General features: G+C 33.9%; 1 protein-coding gene across 2 annotated transcripts in view; it reads left to right on the top strand.

Moving 5' to 3' along the window:
- Positions 1-25,467, top strand: part of GNAS (GNAS complex locus) — a 186,681-nt gene that overhangs the window by 118,777 nt on the left and 42,437 nt on the right. For both annotated transcript variants that reach the window (XM_044663855.1, XM_044663853.1), the window contains one exon: positions 17,646-17,743. In XM_044663855.1, the coding sequence (XP_044519790.1) occupies positions 17,646-17,743 (98 nt within the window). The remainder of the gene's footprint in view (positions 1-17,645; positions 17,744-25,467) is intronic.

Genomic DNA, 25,467 nt, shown 5'->3' on the forward strand with positions numbered 1-25,467 from the left:
TCTTTGAAAGCAAGGTTCATATCTTATTTGTTACTCCCACAACATCTATAGTCAAATACACTACATATAGTAAATACTCAGTAAACATTGAATAAATGAACTGATTCATCTGGGCATAAATCTAAATCACCTAGAAATAATCTTTTCCCTTGTTATGAGTGAGATATAGTTCATTTGAGTGAGATATAGTTCATTTAACTTCAAGTTCTTAATATGCAAGATTTCCATAGTACAAAATCTGTTCTCTAGTTTTGTTTTAAACTGTAAGCAAAGGTTACAACCTTTTTTGTATTAAATTTTATTTTATTTTTCCTCAATTATATGCAAAAGATTTCAAAGAATATTGTCTTGAATTTTCTCCCCTCTACCCCCTATTCCCATTGAGATAGTAAGCAATCTTATAGATTTTTACATGTGTAATCATACAAAACATTTTTCCATATTAATCCTTTTGTGGAAGCAAATTCAAATAGAATATAATTAAGAAAGTGAAAAAAGTTTGCTTTGGTCTGGATTCAGACTCAGTTCTTTTTCTCTGGAAGCAAATGGCACTTTTTATCATGAGTCCTTTGGGGGACAGCTAGGTGGCTCAATAGATTGAGAGTCAGAACTGTTAATTTTAAAAACGATGAAGGCTGATGTTATGAGGAAAACTAATATTTTATTTAGGCCCACGTTGGTAGAATAAAATAGACCACGTGCCTGTAAAAATTTCAAATTGCCGCCTCAGCCATTACATTTCCTACCTTCCCTCATCTTGTCTGCGTAGCAAAAAAGAGCACACTCAGGTAGCCAAGAGGAAGTCAAACCCGACTTCCCAATATTTAAAGCCGGGCTTTACCTTGAAGACGTCATCCAAAACAGGAAACACGTTGGACCATGGAAAATGTAGTTTCAAAGTCTCCCACAGGTCCACAGGAAGTTGTCATATATCTACATATCTTGAGGCTTAATACTTCTAAAATGGAACCCCAGAAATTCTAAATAACACAGGCCCAGAGATAGGAAGTCCTAAGTTCAAATCTGGATTCAGACAACTTCCTCACTATGTGACCCTGGGCAAATCACTTAATTCCCATTGCCTAGCCTTACCACTCTTCTGCCTTGGAGTATTGGTTCTAAGACAGAAGATAAGGTTTAAAAAAAAAATGAGTCCTTTGAGATAGTTTTGGATCAGTGTATTACTGAGAATAGCTGTTATTCACAGTTGTTCATTGTACTAGTAGTATTCTTGTCATTGTGTATAATATTCTTGTTCTGCTTATTTCATTCAGCTTCAGTTTGTGTAAGGCTTTCTGGATTTTTCTGAGCTCCTACTGTTTGTCATTTCTAACAGCACAATACTATTTCATTACAACCATATACTATAAGTTGCTCAGCCATCCCCAGTTGATTGCTATCCCCTAAATCTTTGTTCTCTCCCCCAAAAAATCTGCTTTAAATATTTTTATACATATAGGCCTTTCCCCTTTGGGGATTTATTTTATCTCTTTGAGATACAAACCTAGTAATGGTGTTGTTAGATCAAAAAGCATGTACTATTTTATAGGCCTTTGGGCATAGGTCCAAATAGCTCTCCGGGTCAATTTAATCAGTTTACAACTCCCTCAATAGTGCATTCATATCTCAGCTTTCCCATATTATCTCCAAGTTTTGTCATTTTCTTTTTCTTTCATAACAGTCAAACTGATGTGTGTGAGGTAGTACCTGTACAAGTAGAAATTTTGTACCCCTGGACTACATTACCCAGCTTCCCTTTCCTTTTCGTCCCCAAATTGCATGCTTACATTGTATTGATAAAGGTGTATGTAACCCCGCCCTCTTACTCTTTTGCTGGTGGTGCTCTGCGCTCTGGGGCGGGGTGGGGAGAGGGGGAGAAGCTTCTCTCTTTACTGAGGCTATTACTTTTCCTTTTACTTCAAGTTATTTTTAATAAACTATAACGTATAATACTTGGAGTATTTGGATATTAATTTTTAACCTTACATATATTCCTTAGAGTTAGTTTAATTCACATTTCTTTAAATAATAGTGATGTAGAATATTTTTTGCCTGACTATAGAGAGCTTTAATTACTTTCTCTGAGAATTGCTTGTTTATATCCTTTGACCATTTGTCAATTGGGGAATTACTTTTATTCTTATATATTCAACTTATTTCTCTTTGTATTTGAAAAATGAAGTGGAGAAACTCGTACAAAAATTTTTACATTCCGTGTGTTACTTACTGCCCTATTTCTCCCAGCATAGTTTCTGACTTCTACCTCCCCCAATTTGCCCTCTTTTCTATCAGTCCCACCCCCCTTCTCTTATCCCCTTCCCCTCCTACTTTACTATAGGGTAAGATAGTTTTCTATACCCAATTAATTGTGTATGTTCTTCCCACATTGAATTTCTGAATTCTGAAGAGGGTAAATATTTTCATTCCTCTTTAATGCGTGATAATTTACCAAATTCTATTTTTCCCTTCTTCATCCTCCCAATGCATTCTCCTTTCTCATGCCTTAATTTTATTTTTTTATATTATCTCATCATATTCATCTCACACCCTTGCTCTCTGCCTACGTACACTACTTCTAAGTGTCCTAATAATGGCAAAGTTCTTTGTAGTTACAAAGATCATTCCCCCATGTAGGAGGAATATTTAACCTTACTGAATGTCTGTTGAATTGTCTTTCCTATTTACCTTTTTATGATCCTCTTGAGTCTTGTATTTGAGAGTCAAATTTTCTATTCAGCTCTGGTCTTTCCATAAGAAACTTCTGGTTGAAGTCCTATCTCTGTTGCCCTCTAGAATATCCTGTTCCAGGTCCTCTGGTCTTAAATGTAGAAGCTGCTAAGACTTGTGTTATCTTGACTCTGGCTCCACAAAAATTTTATTTGTTTCTTTTTTGCTGCTTGCAGTATTTTCTCCTTGACCTATGTAAGATTTAAATTAATATCCAATAACTCCAAGTATTATATTTTATAAAGTTTATTAATAATCACTTGAAATAGAAAGAAGATAAACTAAAAGAAATAGAATTCCAAATCTAATTATCTAACAAAAATAAGACCACATGAGTAAGTTCTCCTGACTAATCAAAGCCCACTTCTGTAGCTGCTATCAGGGGAAAATAGCAAGAGGAGTAGGGCTACACAAAACTTATATCCTCCTTATATTACCATGTAATGTGAGAAGGAACATAGAATTCTGAGAGAGAGAGAGAGAGTCTTGGAGAGAAAATTCTAATTACACAATCCCCCTGTGATTCCAATAGAAAATGAGCATGTAGAAATCTCCCAGATTTACATGCCTAGTTTCTTCATTGAATCAGTACACATAACCAACTTATATCTCTAAAGATCTCTTCAACTAGAGGTGTATATAATATTGTACTTTCTAAAGGGAAACTACAATAATTTGGGGATATAAGGGAAATAAAAGAGAGGGAGAACAAAACTAATGATTGCTAGGCACATTGACAAAAAGCCAATTGGGGACAGTCCCCTTTAGCATAAGAATTTACCTTCAAAATAAATGCCTTCAACACCCCCCACAATTCAATTTCACTGCATCCCAAAGTTCATCCTGGATCTTTTGGTGCAGTGTGAGGTTTCTGCAGGCTTCTTTATGGCGCCTTCTCCAAACAGTTCACTTTCTTGATTCGAGGAGGTAGCAAGTTTCTTATCCTAATGTTACTCTTAAACAAGAAAGATTTTTATGGGGGCAGCTGGGTAGCTCAGTGGATTGAGAGTCAGGCCTAGAGACGGGAGGTCATAGGTTCAAATCTGGCCTCAGACACTTCCCAGCTGTGTGATCCTGGGCATGTCACTTGCCCCCATTGCCCACCCTTGCCACTCTTCCACCTAGGAGCCAATACACAGAAGTTAAGGGTTAAAAAAAAAAGATTTTTATTAATCGAGAATTTTTTGACAATTATACAATCCTCCCCGAGGAGGGTGTTGCCCAACACCCGGATGACCCTGAGATACATGGCTAAGTTATGAATTATGTGAATTAATTGTTAAAAGGAAGTCAAAAACATAAAAAATAGAAGAAAAGAAAAAAACAAAATTAAATATTACATAAAAATTCTGAGTAATCAAGAATAAACCCATAATAGGTCCTTGAATTAGGGCCCAATAAAGTGATTTATGTCCCACAAGCCTGTAGGACCATTGCAGCAATATGTACTTTCCCAATCAGCAGCCAGAACTACAGAAAATTGCCACACTATGAAAGGCAGAAAAGGGACTAGATTTTGTAGCAGATTGAAAATATCATTCCCTGGTCTGATTTTACCTTTGCTCTTTTGCTCTTGGGGATAAGGGAACCAAAATGGCAAATAAACTGAGGTACTTTGTCTGAATCTGGCATGGGGAAATCTTGCATCTTACATTGTCAAACAGTTGCTTCCTTGAACTCTAAAAAAAGCCCTCTGACTTGGTGCAGATTCTCATCAATCCCACTGGGATTGATTGGTCTCTTTGACCTTCTGCTCCTTGGCACTGTGCAGGTTAACTTTGTGCTCCTTGGCACTGTGTAGTGGCTCTTTTGTGATCCCTTCTCCTGGAATCAGACACAATCATTAATCAAAGCCCCATAATATTTAGCAATCAATGGCAGGTTTCCTTAGTCTAAAGCTTTTGGGTATGAATTAATATTAGGATTAATAGATATTGTAAACTTATATTAGTACAAAATCAAAAAACCATTTATACTGGTAACATGTGCTTCAGGTACAAAAAATGAGAGAAAAAACTCAAATACTCTATTGCACATACAAGGAAAAACAATAATAAATTTTTTTAAATCAAAAATATATAGTTTACATTCCATGAAACACTGAGTTAGTGAAGCAAAGGCACAACATAAAGGTTTCTCACCCAGAAATGAGATCCATTTCTCTTTTTAACTTGGCCATGATCCACAGTGTAAATGCAAATGATTTTCACCAAATAACGTTATAAAACAGTAGTACAGCAGGTAATGCACATTTAAGAAGTGCCAAAATTCCAAGAGCCCATTTAATGACAATAGCAAACAAACCCACTATTGTTAAGATTCACATAAGTTGCTGTGTGACATTTAAAAAAAATAAAAAAACCTTTGAAGCTCATGGATACTTGTCACAAGTTCTCCAGATGTTGCCAATCTTTCAACCTTGGCTGAGATATTTTTAACAAAGTCTGTTATTACCATCATTCCAAAATGCGGCAGGAGAGCCCAGGAAAACCTCTGGACCACTGATAAAAACCTTTTGCATCTAAAATGTCACCAAGAATCTAGGTCATTCTGGTGGAAGGGTAGAGTAAGCTGAAGAGTTACAAATATAAAAACCTTCCAGAAGCCACTAGAGTCCATAGGAAATGCTCCCTCTCTGGAGCCATTCAGAGGTTACCACTCCCCCTAGGAAAACCTTCTCTTCTCGCAAATGAGACTTATAACAGCCATAAAAGTCATGTCTTTATATGTTTCATCCATTATATTTTTATAAATGAGGAGTGGTGAATACAATAGTGCTATTACACTTCACTTTAACTACTAAATGGGCCCTTACCTCTTGTTACAAACAACTCAAAGGTAGGCAAATGATCAGTCAGAGGTAGTGGTGCTCCTAGATACCTGAAAAATCACTTCTGAAGGTCCCTTGAAATCAATTTGAAATTTTTAGGTCCTTAAATTCTCCAAGGTTGTATACAGGTTGTAACCAATTTGATGAAGTCCATCCATCATCATCTATGTGACAATTGACAAAGTCAAAAAGGGAAAAAAGGCTTTTAGGCAACATGTGACCTCAATGGATCTGATGACAAACCCAGCATCCATAAGGACCTATGGTTTTGCCACAGAAAGGGGTTTGTCCAAGTTGTTTATGAGCTTTTACAATGGTATTTTTCCCAGTCCAGTCATATGGCAAGATACAAATAAAGACAATGTAACCGCACATATAGCTAATGGCCAAAACATAATAGCTGAAAGTGATATAGTGAAATGGAACATTATAGATAAGAGTAATATGTGAACTTAAAACCAAAATTAAATCTTAAAGCAAACAATAAGCAAATGCAATATATGTGACAGGATACAAACACTGAATTCAAGAGTTCTTCTCCAATCCCAATAGCTGCATTATAGAGACTTCTTCACTATTTGGAGGGGAACAAACTGAAACAGTTAACACACTCCTGAGGTTCCCCATACCCACACTGGACATAGTGTGGATGACCCCATATTGGATGTGTTGCAGAGACTAGGCAGGCCAAAATGATAAGGTGGTGTAGGGAGATAAATCTCCCCTCTGAATCTGGGGATTCCTCAAGCTGTCAATAAGGACAAGTGCACCCAGAACAGCAGGAAGAAAAGACATCCTAAAATTTTGATAATGTACTGCTCTTTCATAGAGTGGGCCATACTTGCAATTCTACTTATTAAATTGTTTGCAAATCTTCTTCCTGTCTGCAGGTGGCACTAGCCTAGTATGCACTGGCTAGGAGTAAAGTTAAGATGTTTGGAAGAGTAACCTTCCTTCCCTTCCACCTAGGGGTAAAAACCACACTTGTTTTCACTGTCACATGGGCAGGGGAGTTAAGAGGGTGGAAGCGTCTCCTAAGGTAAAAGCCTTTAGGAGACTAATTGTTGCTTAAGAGAAACACCTAGGCTTGCAAGGCAGCAGCAAGCACTCAGGTATTAGCAATGTGAGGGAAATTTATACTTTACCAGCCACCCAGAACGTGGCTCACAAAGACCCACAACTAGCATGTTCAAGAGACACAGTGGCAGGCTTGCAGCATCGACGGCAACAGTAGCAGCCACAGAAGTGGCAACAGCAGTGGGAGGAGGCTTTTTATACTAATCTGTCTTTTTGTCTATTAAAAAAAATTACAAACTTAGAGAGGAGCAAGGTTTCTAAATTCCATACTTCTGGTTACCACGATGTAGGATATAAATTAATATCCAATAACTCCATATATTATATTTTATAAAGTTTATTAATAATCACTTCAAGTAGAAAGAAAATAAACTAAAAGAAATAGAATTTCAAACCTAATTATCTAACAAAAATAAGACCACATGAGTAAGTTTTCCTGCCTGTCCAAAACCTGCTTCCACAGCTGTAATCAGAGGAAAAGAGCAAGAGAAGAGGGCTACACAAAACTTATTTCTTCCTTACGTTAGCACATAACATGAGAAGGAGCATGGAATGCTGGGAGAGAGTCCTGGGGAGCAGATTCTAATTATACATCTAGAAGTTCTGGAATTTGACTATAATATTCCTGGAAGTTATCCTTTGGGGATCTCTTTCAGCAAGTAATCAAAAGGTTCTTTTTAATTTCTGTTTTGTCTTTCTGGTTTTAGAATATCGGGCAGTTTTCCTTGATAATTTCTTTTAAAATGTCTAAACTCTTTTTGATCATGATTTTTAGGTAGTCCAGTGATTCTTAGGTTACTTCTCCTGGATTTATTTTCCAGATCATTTTTTTTATGTGGTATTTCACATTTTCTTCTATTTTTTCATTCTTTTGTCTTTGATTGTTTCTTTATGTCTGATGGAGTGATTAGTTTCCACATATACAATTCTGATTTTTAAGGTATGATTTTCTTGAGTGAACTTTTGTAACTCCTTTATCATTTCACCAGTTCTACTTTTGAAAGAGTTCCTCAGTGAATTTTTGTACCTCTTTTTCCAAGGGCCAATTCTGTCTTACAAGTTTCTCTCTTCAATGCATTTTTGTATATCTTCTTCCATTTGGTCGGTTCTACTTTTTAAAAAGTTCTCTTTAGAGTTTTGTTCCTCTTTTACCAACTAGCCTATTCTATTTTTAAGCTATTAATTTCTTTAGTATTTTTCTCTGCCTCTTTTACCAAGCTATTGACTCTTTTTTCAGGATGTTCCTTTATCACTCTCATTTCTTTACCTAGTTTTTCTTCTGCCTCTATAGTTTCGTTTTTAAAATTCTTTTTGAGCTCTTCCATGAATTCTTTTTGGACCTGACAACAATATTTTTTCTTGAAGGCTTTGGATGTAGCAGTATTGACTTTGTTATCTTCTAATTTTGTCTTCCCTGTCACCAAGATAACTTTTTATGTTTCTTTTTGTTGTTATTATTTGCTTATTTTCCTGCCTTTTTCTTTTCCTTTAGTTAAGAAACTGTCAAAGTTGGCCTCTGTACCTGTGGTGAAGGGAGCAAGCTTCAAGTTCTTTGTGTAGCTGCCTTCAAAACTGAGATTAAATTTAGGTTTTTATTACTAAATAAGAGAAGTAATAATTGTGGTCACCAATTTTAAAATAGTATAGCTTAAGTCAAAATGCCTTTTAGCAGCTTTTATTTGTAAAGAGGTGGAAAGAGTGAAATTGTAAGATGTAGATAAAGAGATAGATTCCTAACAACCTTACCAGCCCTTGAAGTCTGGCTCAGCCCTGGAGGGGCTTCCCCAAGTCCCTGTCTCCATGTGGATTTCCAGGCAAACCTTCTGACAGAAGTCTGGGTAGATTCTTCAGCCAGAGTTCCACCAATGCAGCCTCCTTCAACATCAAGGCAGGAATCTCAGCCACTCACCCAGCAAGCTGACACAGGATCCAGGGGAAAAGTCTCCTCCAAAGCTAAAGCAGGAATCTCAGCCAGTCTCTCCAAATGCCAAGAAAGGAATGATCCCGAGACTAATGCTGGTCTCTTCTTTTATGCTCCTTTTCCATGTCACTTCCTGTCACTCCTCCTCTTCACAGAAACCAGTTGCAGTCTTTCAATTTTCCTAGCACTGCCCAAGGGGAGGGAGGAGGCAGTGTTCTTTGGAGGTGTGAGCCTAGTCTAGTAAGTGACTTGTGAACTACTTAATGGTAAGTAGGGGTACTTTAAGTTCTTGATTTGATTAGCTAAAAATAGACAGGGGAGAGTTAATCTTGTCTTCATAAGATCTATCTGCTTTCATTCTTCCAAAGTGGTATGATATAAGGAGAAGTGTGTTTAATACAGCTTATGCTCTGATCTGTAACTACAAGCACTTTTCTACTCTGTAAAACTATGCCCAGGGTCCCCTGTTCCCCTGTAGCTACAAGTGCTGGTGTATGCTAGTGCTCCTTCTTACCCTGGCTCAGGGCTATAATTTGGTTTTGCAGACCAGACAGCCAATGTTATAAGAGTCTTGCACCTAGAGCCAGAAAAGGGACCCCTGTATTCTTCTTCTGAGCAATTGCCTGACCCCCCCCCCTTCCCGTACCATATAGCTGAGGGTTCCAGAAGCTTTTGCTGCTGCTTCACCTGCCCTCAAAGCCTATTGCCATGGTGGGGCATGCCCTGGTTCTGAACTCCACCTCCACCTTGGTGTACTAGAACCTTTGTACCAGCCTTCTAGAGTTTTGGTCTGAAAAATTACTTTACCGTGTCTTTTTGTTGGTTATGCTGCTCCAGAATTTGTTTTGAGGTGTTAAAGCTTTCTGGAGAGTAATTTGGTTGACTTGTAATTTAACTTTTTAAAAACTTATTTTCAACAAGAAATTAGTGGTAACTCTGGGGAAGTTTTATTATAAAAGTACTTGGATAAAAACCAGACTTCAAGATGTTAATAAGTGAAATGGATGAACAATGAGTATTCAGTGACCATTAGAATTAAGTTATCAGGAAGACAGAAGGCATGATAAAGAGATGAGAGACAATTACATTTGGATTCTTTGGAAACAGAGAATAGACCAATTTAGCTGGTGCAAATAATTTTTCGCAAGGGGAAAGAGATAAAAATTGGAAAGTTGGGGCCACAGAAAGCTTTGAATTTCATGGAAAGAAGTTTGGGATTTGTGTTGTAATAAAAAGTCATTGAAGTTGCATTTAAAACAATTATAAATTAATTAAGTATAGTAAATGGTATAAGCTTTTATGTTTTAATAAACTCTTTTTTAAAAAAGTATTAGTCATACATGGTCATAATAATTTAAACCAGTTTAAATGGTATTGCGATAAAGTCAGTAAAAGTATTCATTCTCTAATTTGAGGCATTGATTATTTAATTTTTCCTTTAAGATTGTTAATTGTTAATATTGTTAATTATTATTAATTGTTAAATTGTTGTTAATATTGTTAATCTCAGCTATTAGAATCTTTCTGTTTAGTGCTATTCAACTTTTTCTTTTCCACAAGAATACAAGTAAAAAATTTTTTTTGAGCTAACGTTTAAGTTAGGTAGGGTTTCAGGAAAACTCTTTTGGAAGAATATATCCCTCACACTGGAAAAATTTTTTTTTCTTTGCTTTATTAGACATTCTAAAACATGGCCACAAAAAAAATGATTCAAAGTTATGAAGTTTTAAGGAAATTTCCAAAATTTAGCTGTTGTGTAAATGTTCTATCTATATTTTGATAACATATTACAGTTGTGCCAGAAATAGTATTAAAAGATTTTAGATATAAAGTGCTACTACTTGGCAACATTTGAGAACTTGAAGTGGTGCCAGAGTTTTCACTAGGCCAAAATTTAGTTTTATTATTTCTAAAAACCGACTTTCTCAGAAATCCTACTCCCAGGGCAAAATTGGCAGAACACTAAGTCTATTTCTGTGGAAGATCCTTATTGTTCATGATAATCTATGTTTTGTATTAATAAATATCTGTTTTATTGGTCTTTTCCTGTATTTAAAATTCCTTTATTAAACTATTATGTGTTGATTATTGTTATGATTTTATGTTCATTGATTTTAAAGTCAATGAGGTATATACCATATATTATTTAGATTATTTAATACCCAAGCATCTAAAATTCTAAAAAAACTTTGTCAGTTTGGGTTGTTATTAATTCTCTTTCCCAACAGCAAGCAAGACTATGTTTTCCATGACAAAAAATGGAGAAATTTTTGGGTTTAGAATGATGGATATTTAGAAGCGTAAAGGTGGGACACCAGGGATGTTTATTATTATTATTAAAATGTAACTAAATGGTTTGTGGGTTTACACTGGGTTGAAGAAGAGACAGGACCAACCAGGATAGGGAGACCAGGGTTCACTACCAAGCTGTTAACTGTCACAGGAATGGCAGTTAGTCCAGGGCCTATGGAACCAGCAGCAAAAGGTAAAAGTTTATAACAGTTTAATTGAGGGAAATAATAATGAAGGATGAGAATAAGGGATTCTATACTTAAAACCTAAGGCCAAACCACTGGGGCAGGGAAGGACTTAACTACACTCTTCTATTGACCTAAGCCAGGCAGGGCCCAAAGGAAACAGTACTGAAGTCACAGAGAAAGCTCCTCCAAACCTGGTTCCAACCAGGTTTGGTCAGCTCAGCTAAAAGGCCTGAGGGTGGCTTTCAGTTGGGGTCTCACTGTAATCCAAGGATAGTCACAGGATGCCAAGAGCCAACTCCACCAGATGATACAAGGTACCCAGGTAGGGAGAGTGAGTTTGCAATGCTGTCCACCAGCTCACAAACCACTTCCCCACTTGGTGCAGCTCTGCAGGTCAGTTGTCCACTAGCTGAAAGCCTTCACCTCTCAGGATCTCAGGGAATCTGGATGCAGTTTTTCCCTAACTCTGAGATCTCCCAGGTTTAGCAACAGTTATGTTCCTAACCACTAATGGAGTCTCTCTCAGAGCTCAAACCCTACTTACTGCTCCTTCATTCCATCTTGGAATTCTCCATCCCTTCCTGCTAGGTCCAACACTAATACTAAATTAATTGCTAAATAACCCTCACAACAGAAGAATTTACTACTGGGGAAAAAGACTTCTCTGAGTAATTAAGAAAATTAACAAATCACTCCTTTTGGGAACATTACTAGTATATAGATTTATTTTGATTAACTATATGCATTTGTCATAAAGGGAGGAGATTTGGTTTTTTAATTCTGAAGATCAAAAGTAATTAATTGGAGGTAAAGACAGAGGAAAACTAGTAGAGGTGATGACCAAAAAAAGAAAAAGTAAAGTAAGGAATGTCATTGCAGTATATTTTTAAATTGCAAAAGTGAATCTTATATAGCAGAGCTGGAACATTCTCACCTTTACTTTCCTACCTTACATAATAAAAACAGAGAATGCTAGATGAGGTAAATGACCTGCCCAAACATAATGATGGAGGTAGAATGGTAAATTAACTCTCCTGACTCCTTATCCAGTACACTTTGCTTCAATAATTAGTCCTTATTTACATTTACATTATTCTATCATGAAAATGGGCTGTCCTCCTTGTTCTGTACGTTGAGATTTGGTTTCTATAGTATGACTTTAGTTTAAAAAAAAAACAGAAATTAAAGGCTCTAATGCTTAGCTTTATACCCTTTGATTTATTTTGTGGCCTATAACTTCTCCCGAGGGTACTGAATTATTTTTAGCAGCTAGTTTCATAATCTTGTGTGGAAAGCTGAAGCCAAAGAGTATGGGTATGCTTTAATTGCTACTTTCGGAGAAAATGAGTTACTTATAAGTTAGCTTTTCACTTAATAATACTTTGCATTTATAGCATGTCTTATACATAGATTTTACAGTGCTTTGTTAACATTGATTCATTAATTCCAATGAAATCTTTGTAAGACAGAATATTATTATGCCTCTTGTAAAGCTGGAGAAGCTGAGGTATACATTATTTGTTGCTAAAATGAGCCCATATAGTAAGTAAAATGGTATTAAGACATTAGAATCTGAAAGTAATTTTGTTACTTTTCAGTTTCAGTGTTTGAAAACCAGGTTCGGAATCTATTGATTTGATCATATGATTTTTTTTTACTTTTCATGTTCATGTAACTATTTGTGATAATAATAGTTTTCCTTATAATTATCCCTGCATACCTGGTATAAATCGTGTTCAGTCATAATGTATAATCTTTGTGATATGTTGGTGTAGTCTCCTGATTAATATTTTATTTATAATTTTTTGCATCTATATTTAGTAAAGAAATTGGCCTACAATTTGTTGCATACTATTGTGATGGAATACTACTGTGCTGTAAGAAATGATAAGCAGGTTAATTTTAGAAAGACATGGAAAGGCCTGCATGAAATTATGGCAAATAAAATAAGCAGAACTAAGAGAACATTATATATAGCAACAGAAATATTGTTTGAAAAATGACTTGTGTATATCTACTTCCAGAGAAAGGAGTGATAAATAGAAACAAGATACAGTTTATATATATTTGGTTAAACAATGCCTTCTTTAATGCAATAGGGAGAGTGGGACATACTTGGCAATTTTAATATAACAAACACTAATTTTTTAAAAATGAAAATTAAGTTATTTGTTTAAATCTCACTGTGGTGAAATTTTTTTTTTGCCAAGTAGAGCTGCAGATAGCTCCTAACTTATGATAGAACTATTTTCTAAGAATATATTTTCCCCTTAGAAACAATATGGAATGATGAGGTTCATTGGCCAGAGCACAGATTCCTTCAAGGTTCAACTTAGGTGCTACTTCCTCTGAAAGATCTTTCCCTTCAGCTTTTTTATGTGTTTTAATCATCCAAGATCTGCCTGCTTCCTCCTTCTACCCAAACCTCCTCCCCCACCCCTCTCTGAGAAGATAAAAATCAGAACCTATCACTAACATGTGTAGTAAATCAAAGGAAGTTTTCACATTGTCCATGTCCAAAAATAAATTTATTTCATTCTGCTTTGAGTCTTGAATTAAAGAGGTGAATAGCATGTTACCTCATTAGTGCAATGAAATTCTGATTTGTCACCATGCTGATAAGAATCAGCACAATGATATTTCATTATATTTATATACTATACCCTGTTTATTCATTTCCCAATTTACGAGTACCCTTTTAGATTCCTATTCTTTGCTTTCTCAAAAAGAGCTATAAATGGCTTTTTTACCCATAGAGTATTTTTTACTTAGGACTGATTCCTCCCTTAGTCAGCCCTCCAACTGATCTCCCCTCTTCTCCCCTTTCTCTAACATTTCTGTTGACAGAAATGTATTTCTGAACCTGATTCTCTGTACCTGATTCTTTTCGTTATAGTGAGGCTCGATTATCAGCTCCTCTTTCCACCCCTTCTTCCTTGTTTGTAAAGATGTATACTTGTTCATCCTGATTACATGAAATATTTTGCCCTAACCTTTCCCTTTTCCACCTACAACCTTCATGTTCTTCTTTCCCTCTTTCCTTTTCTTAAGTTCATCAAGACAAAAAAGAACCATTCAAAGGAGTTAGATGTATCATCTCCCTATATTAGTATGTAAGCAATTTATCCTTGCTAATTATCATTGTTCATTCATATTTATCATTTTATGTTTCTCTTTACTACTATGTGTGAACTTCTTAGTTTATTCAAAACTTTGGTCTTTTCATCAGAAATGTGTGAACATTCTCCATTTCAATAAAAATACTTCTTTCACCATACATAGCCCAAGGCTTTCCTATATGAGACATCACTCCCCTGGACAAATTCCTTTCTCATTTCACTCTGAATTTGTGAACTGGAACTGAGTAGTGAGTGACAAAACTGCCAGATAGCATTTGTCTCTGTGGTGGTGGTCCAATATGGACTGGGACCTCCTTTTGTACGTGTGTGTAATTCTTTTAGGGTGCTACAGTGTTCCTGGTCTCTAATATCCAAAGATTTCTCTTTGCCAACCTGAGCTGGACAAATGTTTCTTTTTTATTTTTTCTAGATTCCTCCATTAGAATTCAGTCAAGTGCATTTTCTACATCTGTTTAGAGAATTCTTTTTGAGAGGGATTCAACTGACTATTTCTTCTACTTCTGCCATTTTGGCTCTACCTTCAAGAGTTCCTTAACTGTTAATACTATGGATTTCCTAAACTTACTTTATATATGCTTTATATATAGGACAACTTATACATATTTTTATTATTTCTTATTCCCCCTACCCCAGCATCTTCTGAAACAGAATGCATGGCTCCTCAGGGCAGGGATGGTCCTTGTTTTGTTCTTTGTAACCATAGCAACAAGGACAAAGTCTTATAATAAGTAGCCCCTTTATGCATCTTTATTAAATTGAATTTATTTAACGCTGGCTCAATGGGAGGGGAAGGACCAAAATGTCAATTTTTATTTTATCCTATAGAAGAGAACCACTAAAGGATTTTGTATTTTTTTAAGTAAGTAACAAAGTCAAACCTGGGAATAAGGAGGATTGTTTTGGCAACATTGTGAAAGATAAATTAAAGAGGGAAGAGGTATTCAGTTAGAACTTTAGAACAATAGTCTAGGAAAGAAATGATAAGAGCCTGAATCCTGATATTGGCATTGTGAATGTAGAGAAGAGGAGTGATACAATAGATTTTATGAAAGTGGAATAGAAGAGGAGAGATTAGAAAGGAATAAGAGATTTAGGGTGGGGATTCCTAACTGTTTTTGCATGTGTCATGGACCTCTTTGGCAGTTTGATGAAGACTGTAACTTCTCAATAATGTTTTTAAATAACAAAACAAATAGGATTACAAATGAAACTAAGTTGTCAAGACATTTAAAAGTTCTTGGACCCCAAGATTCCAGAGTTAAGGTAAAAAATCATTGAATTATGAGCTAGAATATATCATAGAAGCCATAGTCTGAATCAATATGATTTGACAATTAATTATATTTAGATGTGATTATTTGTGATTTTAGTGGGCTGGAAATAAAATTTATGCCCAATGATGACAAAAAATATAATGTATTATTGAAGTGAAACATTATAGTGCCTCCTGATGAATGAATAAAAGTAAATAATTCTGAGAAATATGCTGACTTGTATGATTCATGATAAAGTTAATGGATCCAAAAGAATAATACACACATTTAATACAGCAAGAAAGTAAATACAATCACTATTTTAAAAAAAAACTACCTGGAGGGTTGGAAAGAAGAGGCAGTCAAAGATGATTTTGAATTTATGAGTCTGAGTAATTAGGAAAGTGGTGCATTTATCACTTGGAACAGAGACATTGCAAGGAAAGAAAGAAGCACATAAAGGGGAAGATGATGAATTTAGGTTGACTCATGTCAGTTTTTAATGCTGGAGTGCTCACCAAAGGAGAAAGCACTGAGAATGGACAGCAGAAAACCTTACGTAGTCTTAAAAGTCTGAAACAGAGTCAGCAAGTCAGTTAAGAAGCATTTATTAAGCATTTATCTATGGCAGGTACTGTGCTAGATGCTGGAAATACAAAGAAAAATACTTGCTTTAAAGAACACAGTCTAATGCAGGCAATATATAAATAACCAATTTATGCATGCGTGTGTGCACACAGAGAAGGAAAGAGAATAAGAATGAGAAAAAAGATGGGAAGGTATCTGGAGGAAGAGGAACAGGAAATGCTATTTACAAAAAGTGAACTTTGGAAGAGATTACTGAAGAGGACAGATGGTTGGGATTATAAAGTTGAGAAGAGAAGGGAGATCACAATGGATGAAAGTTCATCTTTGTTCTTGAGAGACCTATCCAACTTCTCTATAGTACATTTAATCTTGAGGCCAATGCCCTTGATTCTTTTTCCCTTTGAAATTCTAGATTCCCTTCTTCCTTTTTCTCCTCCCCAAACCCACTATTTATTAGACTTAATGAGAAAAAAAAACTACCAAATGGTTGACCAAAAACAGTTACCAAATGGTTGACATTGAATATTTGAACTAGTCAGGCTTTTCAACTTTTCACAGAAAAAAATCTAGTCTTTCTTGGTTTATCCTCTATACATTTTGTCAGTGGAGCTTGGTTAGGACTCTGTAGTAAAGGTAAAGCTGGAGCTTCCCAGGGTAGGGCAGAAGGAGAAATGAGGAGATGGAATAGAGGTTACTACTAATATGGAATCATGGTTTTGGGAGAGTGTTTCCTTAATATTTTACATTCCTTACTCTCTCCCCTTCCCTGGCCAATCACTGCTTATCCTGCTACTATCTATCTATCTACCTATCTATCTATCTATCTATCTATATCTATATCTATATCTATATCTATATCTATATATGTATCTATCTATATCTATATCTATATCTATATATATATACAGCTATAAGCACAGGACTAAAATGATGTGATAAAGGAGCTTGTCCATGGCAGATGTTGGAACTACAGTATCAAAGGGGAAAAAAGGAGTAAGAAAAAGTTTGTCTAGCGTAATAGAAAGAATGCTGATATAGAAATTGGGACATATGAGTTTGAGTCTTGGTTTTGCTATTAGGTAGAGACACAATCATGGGCAAAGTGCTTCAGAATCTCTCTAAGCTTTAGTTTCCTTATCTGTAAAATGAGGTGATTAGACTAGATGGTCTCTAAAGTTCCTTCTGGCTCTCTAAAATTTTGTGAGGTTATGAGAATTAAATTCCCAGGATAAGAGTAGGAAGTAAGGAAGATACCCCAAGTCTGAATTTTTATATGTAAAGGATTTACAAGAAACAAAGTTGTGGACTCCTGCAATAAAAACCAGTAGTTGTTTATGAGCATTTATTAAGCACCAATTACATAAAAAGCACTTTCCATTCAACTCATTTGACATCTATTTAACAGTTTTATAATTTCTTTTATATTATCACTACATTTTATAGTATTATATCTAAATTATAAACTCATAATTATGCAAGAATACTTTCTTGGTGGACAGTATGTTCTGACTGATGAAAACAGCCTTTCTAAATAAAAATAATAATTTGATATTTGGGACAGACTTGTGGGAATGGTAACATTTTAATTTTATCTCATATCTTTAATATTTTTCTTATGTTCACTTTTAGGAATTTTATGAACATACCAAAACACTTTGGCAAGATGAAGGTGTAAAAGCCTGCTACGAGAGATCTAATGAATATCAATTGATTGATTGTGCTCAATAGTAAGTAGTTTTTCCCTTGTGATAAATTTTTCTATTTAGTTTTTTAACTGATTTATAATGCTAAAATAAATGTTGTTTTTACTGAGACAGAGGTCTTCAGAACCCTTTTTTTGTTGTTAAAGTATTTGTAAGTGAGCCTAGAGCAAAATTTTGCATTTTAAAATTATAACTTCTTGGAAGTGAAGTGTTTATTCATAGTTAGACTTAATTTAATACCTTGAAATATTTAAGGGGAAAAGTGTCCTTTCAGTCTCTGAATGGCTTAAAATATGCATTATTTCTGTTATAGTAAATGTCACTAACAGGGCTAATTTAAAAATATACATATTTTTTCTCTCCTCATAATTTTAATTGCCTTCTTTTTGCCATCTGCTATGTACCATGAATGTAATATTGCTAGCGTAGTAATGTTTCAGGTTAGCTGATGACTATCACCTACCTGTCATTTTTACCTGATTCTTTGATATTGAGTTTTGTGTAGAGTTGAGACCTAGTTGATCTTTCTAACAAATGATAGTACATCAGTAGTAAATGGAATATAATTTTTTAGCCTTAAAATGTTTATTGCTAAACATTTTGTATTAGATGAATATTGAAAAGTGTCAGAATAGCATATTATTTTTAATTCTTGGTCTTTTAGAACAATAAATTAGAGAGAAAGTTGATGTTTGTATTGGTCTTAGAACTATATTACAAACCTTTATTTTTCCATCCAAATTTGGTCATTCAAAGATAATAAGAGGTTGATTTTTTTATGAACTTTCCCAACATCTCTTAGTACTAATAGATTTTAGAATCTGAATTGTATAAAAAACATTTCCACTTGAGTGCAATTCTTGAAAGACAATGTCATTATATGGTTGGGTATTCAATAGTAAGTTTTCTGCCTGTGTGAAAACAGGTATTTTATTTTATTTTGGAATAATAAACAGAGAAGTAAATTTAATTAATACTCTTCAGAGAATGAGATGTTGATTGGATATAGAATTGTCTACCACATACTAGGTTGGTTCTTCTACCAAAATAAACCTGTTTATAGTCTTAAATTTATGTTTATATATTATCAGAATGTAGAATATTGATAGGAAGCTAAAAGGCATAATCTTTCTATTAATAAAGTAACTATTTCAGGGGATATATTTTTTAAGGTAAAGATTGTTTGGGTATCTGTTGGAAAGTGTCTTGTGTTAAAACAAAATATCTATATTTTTTAAAGAAAATTACATAAGATTTTTACAAATGCTCTATTATTGTTTTAGACATATAGCATTGTTTGCCAAGTAATGAAGAAAAATTATTAGCAATGCATGTTTGGTGAGTTTGTTGTGTTTTTAAAATGGACATTACCATAAATGCAACATTTACAAAAAAACACATTTTTTTAAAAATGTCATTGATATGCACAAGCTAATTCCAATTCTCAGTTATTTTCTGAAGTTAAACCTTGAGGGCTTAAACAGTCAATCAACACTTTTTAAATGCGTTCTATGTAACAAAATACTGTCTGAAGATATAAAGAAAAACATGGTCTTGTCAGTGCAGGGCAAGGAATATAGGCTTTTGAACACCTGCTATATGCCTAGAGCACTATAAGGAGTGCAAAAGAAAAGGGACTTGGTCTCAGCAGTAAAAATGTTCTTCTAATATACAGTTTAAATAAAAAGATTAGGCATAAGCACTGAAAAAATTAAGCAATAATAGTATAAGACAGTTTATATTAGAAAAAAGAGAGGGAGTAATAGATAATATATTGGGAGTTCAGAGAAGGAGAGAACATAATGTGATTTGGAGGTAGTGGAAACTTTTATGAAGGATGAGAAATATTTAAATAGGTAGAAAAGAGAAGTTTGACATTTCTTATACGGAAGATAGCGTTAAAAAGGAACAGAAATGAGAATGACCAATGCAGTGAGACTAGCCTAACTGAAAATAAGTTCAGATGAGTAAAATGGGGCAAGATTATAAAGGGCCTTGAAGTCTCTAAATTCATGATCCTGAACTAGTTTTAAGTAGTTGGGCTCAATGCTGAAAACAATAGGAAATCACCATATGTTTCTGAGGAAGAAAGTGGAAGGATTAAATGATATTTTGTGAAATTTAAATTCATGATTCATTAGAGAATGTATTGGAAACCAAGACACATTAGCAACAGTCCTATATTCCATGTAAATACATAAAGCAATCAGATGACTATTGCAGTTATCATTGAAGTAATAAGGACTTGGACTACTTGATACTATTCATACTAATCATGTGAATAGAAAGAATTGCAAAGTACTTTGGAGGTGTAAATGACAGCAATTAATAACTGGATTTGAAATTTAATAAACAAGGTAGTTAAGATAGTTCCATAGTTCTGAACTTGAAATTAAAGGATTTTTTAAAATTACTCTTTCTTCAGAATTCCTTGGGAGAACCAGGATCAAGGAAAGGGAGGCAAGCAGGATCATCAGAAGATTGCTCATGTGGAGAAATCTAGCAATGAGAAATAATACCCCTTTCTAAAAAAATCACTTATACAATTTATAATTCTTTTTTTAACCCTCTTAGGGAAGGAGCATGAGTGGGATATATATAATGGGAGGAATTTGAGAAACCAAAAGGTAGCCTAAGGTAAATGTCTGGCCTTTAGAGAAAAAGGTCTTGGAAAGGTGGGAAATTTCGACTACTAAACAATATAAACAAACATTTTCTTTGCCAAAAAAAAAAAACTAACTTTTCTCAATCACACAGTTAGAGGAAAAAACTCAGAGGCAGCACTTAAATACAGAAAAGTAGCATTGGGGAAATTTTCAAATAGAGACATAAAATTGAACATGATAAAATGAAGCTATTATCTTAGAAAGGTCTCTTTGTGTCACTACATTTTTTTTAAATTTGACTTTATTTGAAAGTAAATTATATCCCTTTCTGGCTTAGAACTGTTACTAAGACAGAAAGTGAGGGTTTTTTTTTAAAAAGCAAAGCAAATTATTAGAACTATAAACTAGTAAGAGCTATGAATTAAATCATGGTTAATGAATAAATTATTACAAAATGACAATTTCATTGTCACTTAATAGAAATATTAAAACTAGGACATAAGCAGTTTTTGAAAGGCTAAGTCAAATTGCATTGTATAAATGAAACTAGATTTCCATCTTAAACAGAAAAGTAAAATGTTAAAAGTAAAATGTTCCAGAAATAACTTCCCATAAAAAATACTCTGGGATTGGGAAAATCAAACATAGAGGATAGACAGTGGACCTACATTTTTTTTTTTTGGAGTAGGGGACTTCTCATGTGAAGAAATTCCCTGGAACTAATGTAGGTCATTGGAGGCAGCTAGATTGCTCAGTGGATAGAGAACAAGGCTTGGGGCTAGGAAGACTTGAGTTCAAATTTGATCTCAGACATTTACTGTCTGTGTAATCCAACCAGGTCATGAAGAGTCAAAAACATCAGCAATGTAGGTCTTCATCATCTCTGCAACTTTACATCTAAAGCAATGTGCCAAACTTAAATAGAAATAGATTACTATTGTACATGTTGTCTTAGAAAATCACAAATTAACATTATCTATGTTGTATTATGTTTTGATTGCTAGTTAAACATTTCCTTATTTCAGTTAAATCTGGTTCTGGCTCTACTGGAGTTTTGGAGGTCACATGAAGGATAAGTTTGACACCTCTGGAACTAAAACTTTAAGTGACTTGCCTGGGGTTACATAAATATGCAAAAGACTTGGACTTGGGTTTTGAGACTGGCTTTTAGACTTACTCTCTGTCCCCTACCCTACATTGCCTCTCCACAACTTTGGTTTTTATAAGGAAAGCCAAAAATAAAAGCTGTTCTCAAACTTTGCCTTCATATGTGTTTCTAGTACAGGTGCCCATCTTTAAACTAAATATGTGAACATTTTTGCTTTGCAATATATACTAACAAGTACTAATTTTATTTAGTATTAATGTTTCCAAGTAATTTTAAAGTTCATTTAGTAGGGGAGCTAAAAAATTTACACACTTAATTTTTCATTTTGGTGAAGAAATAGTAATTAGGGAAAGGGGGAACCAGTTTTTACCAGAAGATTTCTTTGTGTTCCAGAAATCAAATTAGCCTAAGATAATTATAGTCACCTTTCTTTTTAAAAAGATATATATGTACATATGTATATAAATATGTACATGCAAGATATATTTATTTGTAATCACATGAAGAATACAGTTCTGATTCACTTTGATATGTCAGATTAAAATGGTTAAGGCAGTATCAGATTTATGATAATTTATGAGTTTATCAGTTTTGAGGATATATTTTTAAGTTAACTTTTAAGTGTGGTAAAGGAACCAAGTTGAAGAAGAAACAAAAAAGTTAATTTGAAATATTTTTAAATTGACTATTAGGTACAGCTTAAATTAAGACATTTCATGTTAAGAAGGCAGAATGGGGAAAAGGATTTTAGGTGAATTTACTGATATTTCCCTTAACCCAAGTATATTTTAAGATAATACAATATTATCATCAGACTGGTAACATGTCAGCAAAATGTAAGCTTCTTGAGAATAGGAACTGTTTACTTTTTGTCTTTGTGTTTTTCATCCCATAGTATGATACCTAGTACATAGCCAATATGTGGCTTAATAATATACTTATTAGGTTAAATTAAATTGAATTCTAAAAAGGAAAATTTCCTCAGGAAAAAAACATTTTCAATTTTTTTGATTTTATGTTTGACATGACAGATTTTTTGAGGAATGGTATTTAGCAAAGTTAATATGAAATAGGAAACTGAAGGAAAGAATATTTTAGAATATTAGAGACCTTTAAAATGTATTCTCTTATCTCTAAAGACAAAACATACTTTGTAATTGCCAAGTTATTAATAGGGTACTTTCAATGTAAATAGATCTCAAAGCATTAAACACATCAAAACAGTTCTATCTCTCTTATTGACATAATTAATTTTAAATTTAATTATAAAGTCTATGTTTTGTGGTAATAAATTAATATGCCTATTTTCTTTAAAAAATGAGGACTAAAAATAAATGCAAAAAATTATTACAGGGGTTAGTACTCATATCTTTAATTTCTTTACCACTTTATCAATAGTCTCTGTGAGGAGAGAGTTTTTTGAAATAGGAAAAGAATTAATTCTGATAAAATTCTGGAAAACTGGACTGTTAGTATAATAAGGGTTATGAGGAAAACAAAATCTTGCTCTATAATTATACATTTAATTTGAATTTATATGTACTTTTGTCGATAAATTTATAAATCTATACATATATGTTTATATACACATAACTTATTCTCAGTAGGCTATTAAATATTTTGAATCCCCTTATAAGTGAATTTCCTCTTCCCTAAAATCGAATATGTAAACCAGACCATTAGCCTGGGAGGAGTTTCCCTACCTTGAACTATAAATAACCCTGATGATGTGAGCAGGCTGTGGTATATTTATGTAAGGAAATATGGTCATAAAATAGTATTTTTATATCTAAAATCTAATTTTTCTGTATATTTATTAGACTAGCTTATTATTTACAAAAATTTTCTGATTCAGATATTGCTAGCAGGAACCATAACCTATTACTAATTGTTAAGACTAAAAGGTAGTTAGATGATGCAGTGGACAAAGTGCTTGGACTGGAGTCAGGAAGACCTGAGTTCAAATTTGGACTCAGTCATTTACTGTATGACCCTGGACAAGACACATTTTCTGTTTGCTTGGTTTCCTTTAAACTATAAAATAGAAAGCACTACTTCTTGGGATGGTTGTGAGGATCAAATGAGATAATATTTGTAAAGTGCTTAATAGTGTCTGGTAAAAAGTAAATGTTATATAAATGCTAGTAAGCTATTATCATCATCATCATCATCATTATTATTACAGGTTGTAATAAATTTATAATTATGAGTTCTCCTGGGATATCAGAAATTCTGTGAATAAGCTTTTAAATATTCCTTATGGTTCTAGAGAAGTATGGTTGCCATGGTTTCTGTTAGCCTTAAAAACAGACAGAAAAACCGTGTTAGTTCAAAAGCCTACTATTCTGTTTTGGATATTCAATTTGTCAGCCGTTATTCTGTTTTCAAAATCTAATACCAATGATGATATTTTCTTTTCTTAGTACATCTTATTTAAGCAATAGTTTTTTACATAATCATTTTTGATGGAAAGCTAACCTGGTATATCATGTCTCCTATCTCAAAGGAAGAGAGGCAGCCATAAGACTAATCCTATTTGCTACTTGTTATCCCCTATAGATCATGCATTTCTAGTATCTATCCATTGATTTCTTCCCTTTTTAATAAATACATAGTTGTTCCTAAGTCTGAAAAAAAAGAAAACAAATTTTGTTAACACTTCTGCCTTCCAACTACCATTCTGTCTCTTTCATTCCTTTAATTCCCAATTTGATCATTTTATAGAGGATGGATTAAAGAAAGGGACAGACTTGAAGTAGTTATTATTGTTATCATCTAAAATTTGTCTTCCAGGGGCAGCTGGATGGCTCAGTCATTTGAGAGCCAGGCCTAGAAACAGGAGGTCCTGGGTTCAAATATGGCCTCAGACACTTCCTAGCTGTGTGACCCTGGCCAAGTCACTTGACCCCCATTGCTTAGCCCTTTCCACTCTTCTGCCTTTGAACCAATACAGAGTATTGGTTCCAAGAAGGAAGGTAAGGGCTTAAAAAAATAATAAAATAAAATAAAATTTGTCATCCCTAGCACAGTCCTTTGCATATGAATATACACTTAATAAATGTGTTTAATTTAAAATAATACTGAGATGTGTTTGCTAATTATGAATGAAAACTCTTAATATTGAGTATCAATGATGAATCTGAACCATTTAATAGAGTGAGCAGGTAACTTAACTATCTACAACTCCGAGGAGTAAAGCAAGCAGATAAGACCAAATCCTTTTGAATTTAATTCAATCAAAATATTTCAAAGAATATGAGATATAATCAGATCCATTGTAATATTTACATTTATTAAGTAAAACAGAATGTGGCATTCTTGTTGCCAATGTTTTATAAATATCAGTCTACTAAAGATAAACAGCATTGGGTTTTTTTTTCATTGTAAATCATATGTCATTTCTAAAACTGCATGTTTAGGTGATATGCTTAGCAAAACCTCACTTCCTAAAACTGTACCATTAAACTTCTGTTCCAATGAGAGGAATTACTTTTAGTCTGAGGTATAGTTTTTTTAGGAGAAAAAAAAATTTTCTTCTTAGAAGCAGTCTCCAGAAGTCAGAAGTACAGTTTGTTCCATTAAGCTCTAATAAAAATTATCTGAAAACTTTAGATGGTGTTCAGATCACTATAGAAGGATGTAAACAATAAAACATCATTTGAACCTGTTATCTGCATGAATATTGGTCACACTTTGTGTTGTTCTCTGCCCAAGTTGTTAAAAGTCGTTTCAGCTTGATGTTTCTCTTCCTTATTGCCCTTCACTCACTTCTCAAACACTTGAGCTCTAGTTTGTTCAATCAACACTTTTTATGAAAGGTTAATGCCAGTGACAATCTCATTACTTTTATCTTAGCATCTTCTTTGATTCTTTATTTTCCTTGACCTCCTGGTAACTTTGGTTGACCATTTCATTCTTGATACTTTCTCTTCCCTGGGGTTTCATGGTTTTCTTGATTCCTTTATTTCACAGATGAGAAAACTAAACCCAAACAAATTAAGTAATGTAATAAAGGAACTATGTAAACATCAGTG

The sequence above is a fragment of the Gracilinanus agilis genome, chromosome 2 (assembly GCF_016433145.1).
Source record: "Gracilinanus agilis isolate LMUSP501 chromosome 2, AgileGrace, whole genome shotgun sequence".
NCBI lineage: Eukaryota > Metazoa > Chordata > Mammalia > Didelphimorphia > Didelphidae > Gracilinanus > Gracilinanus agilis.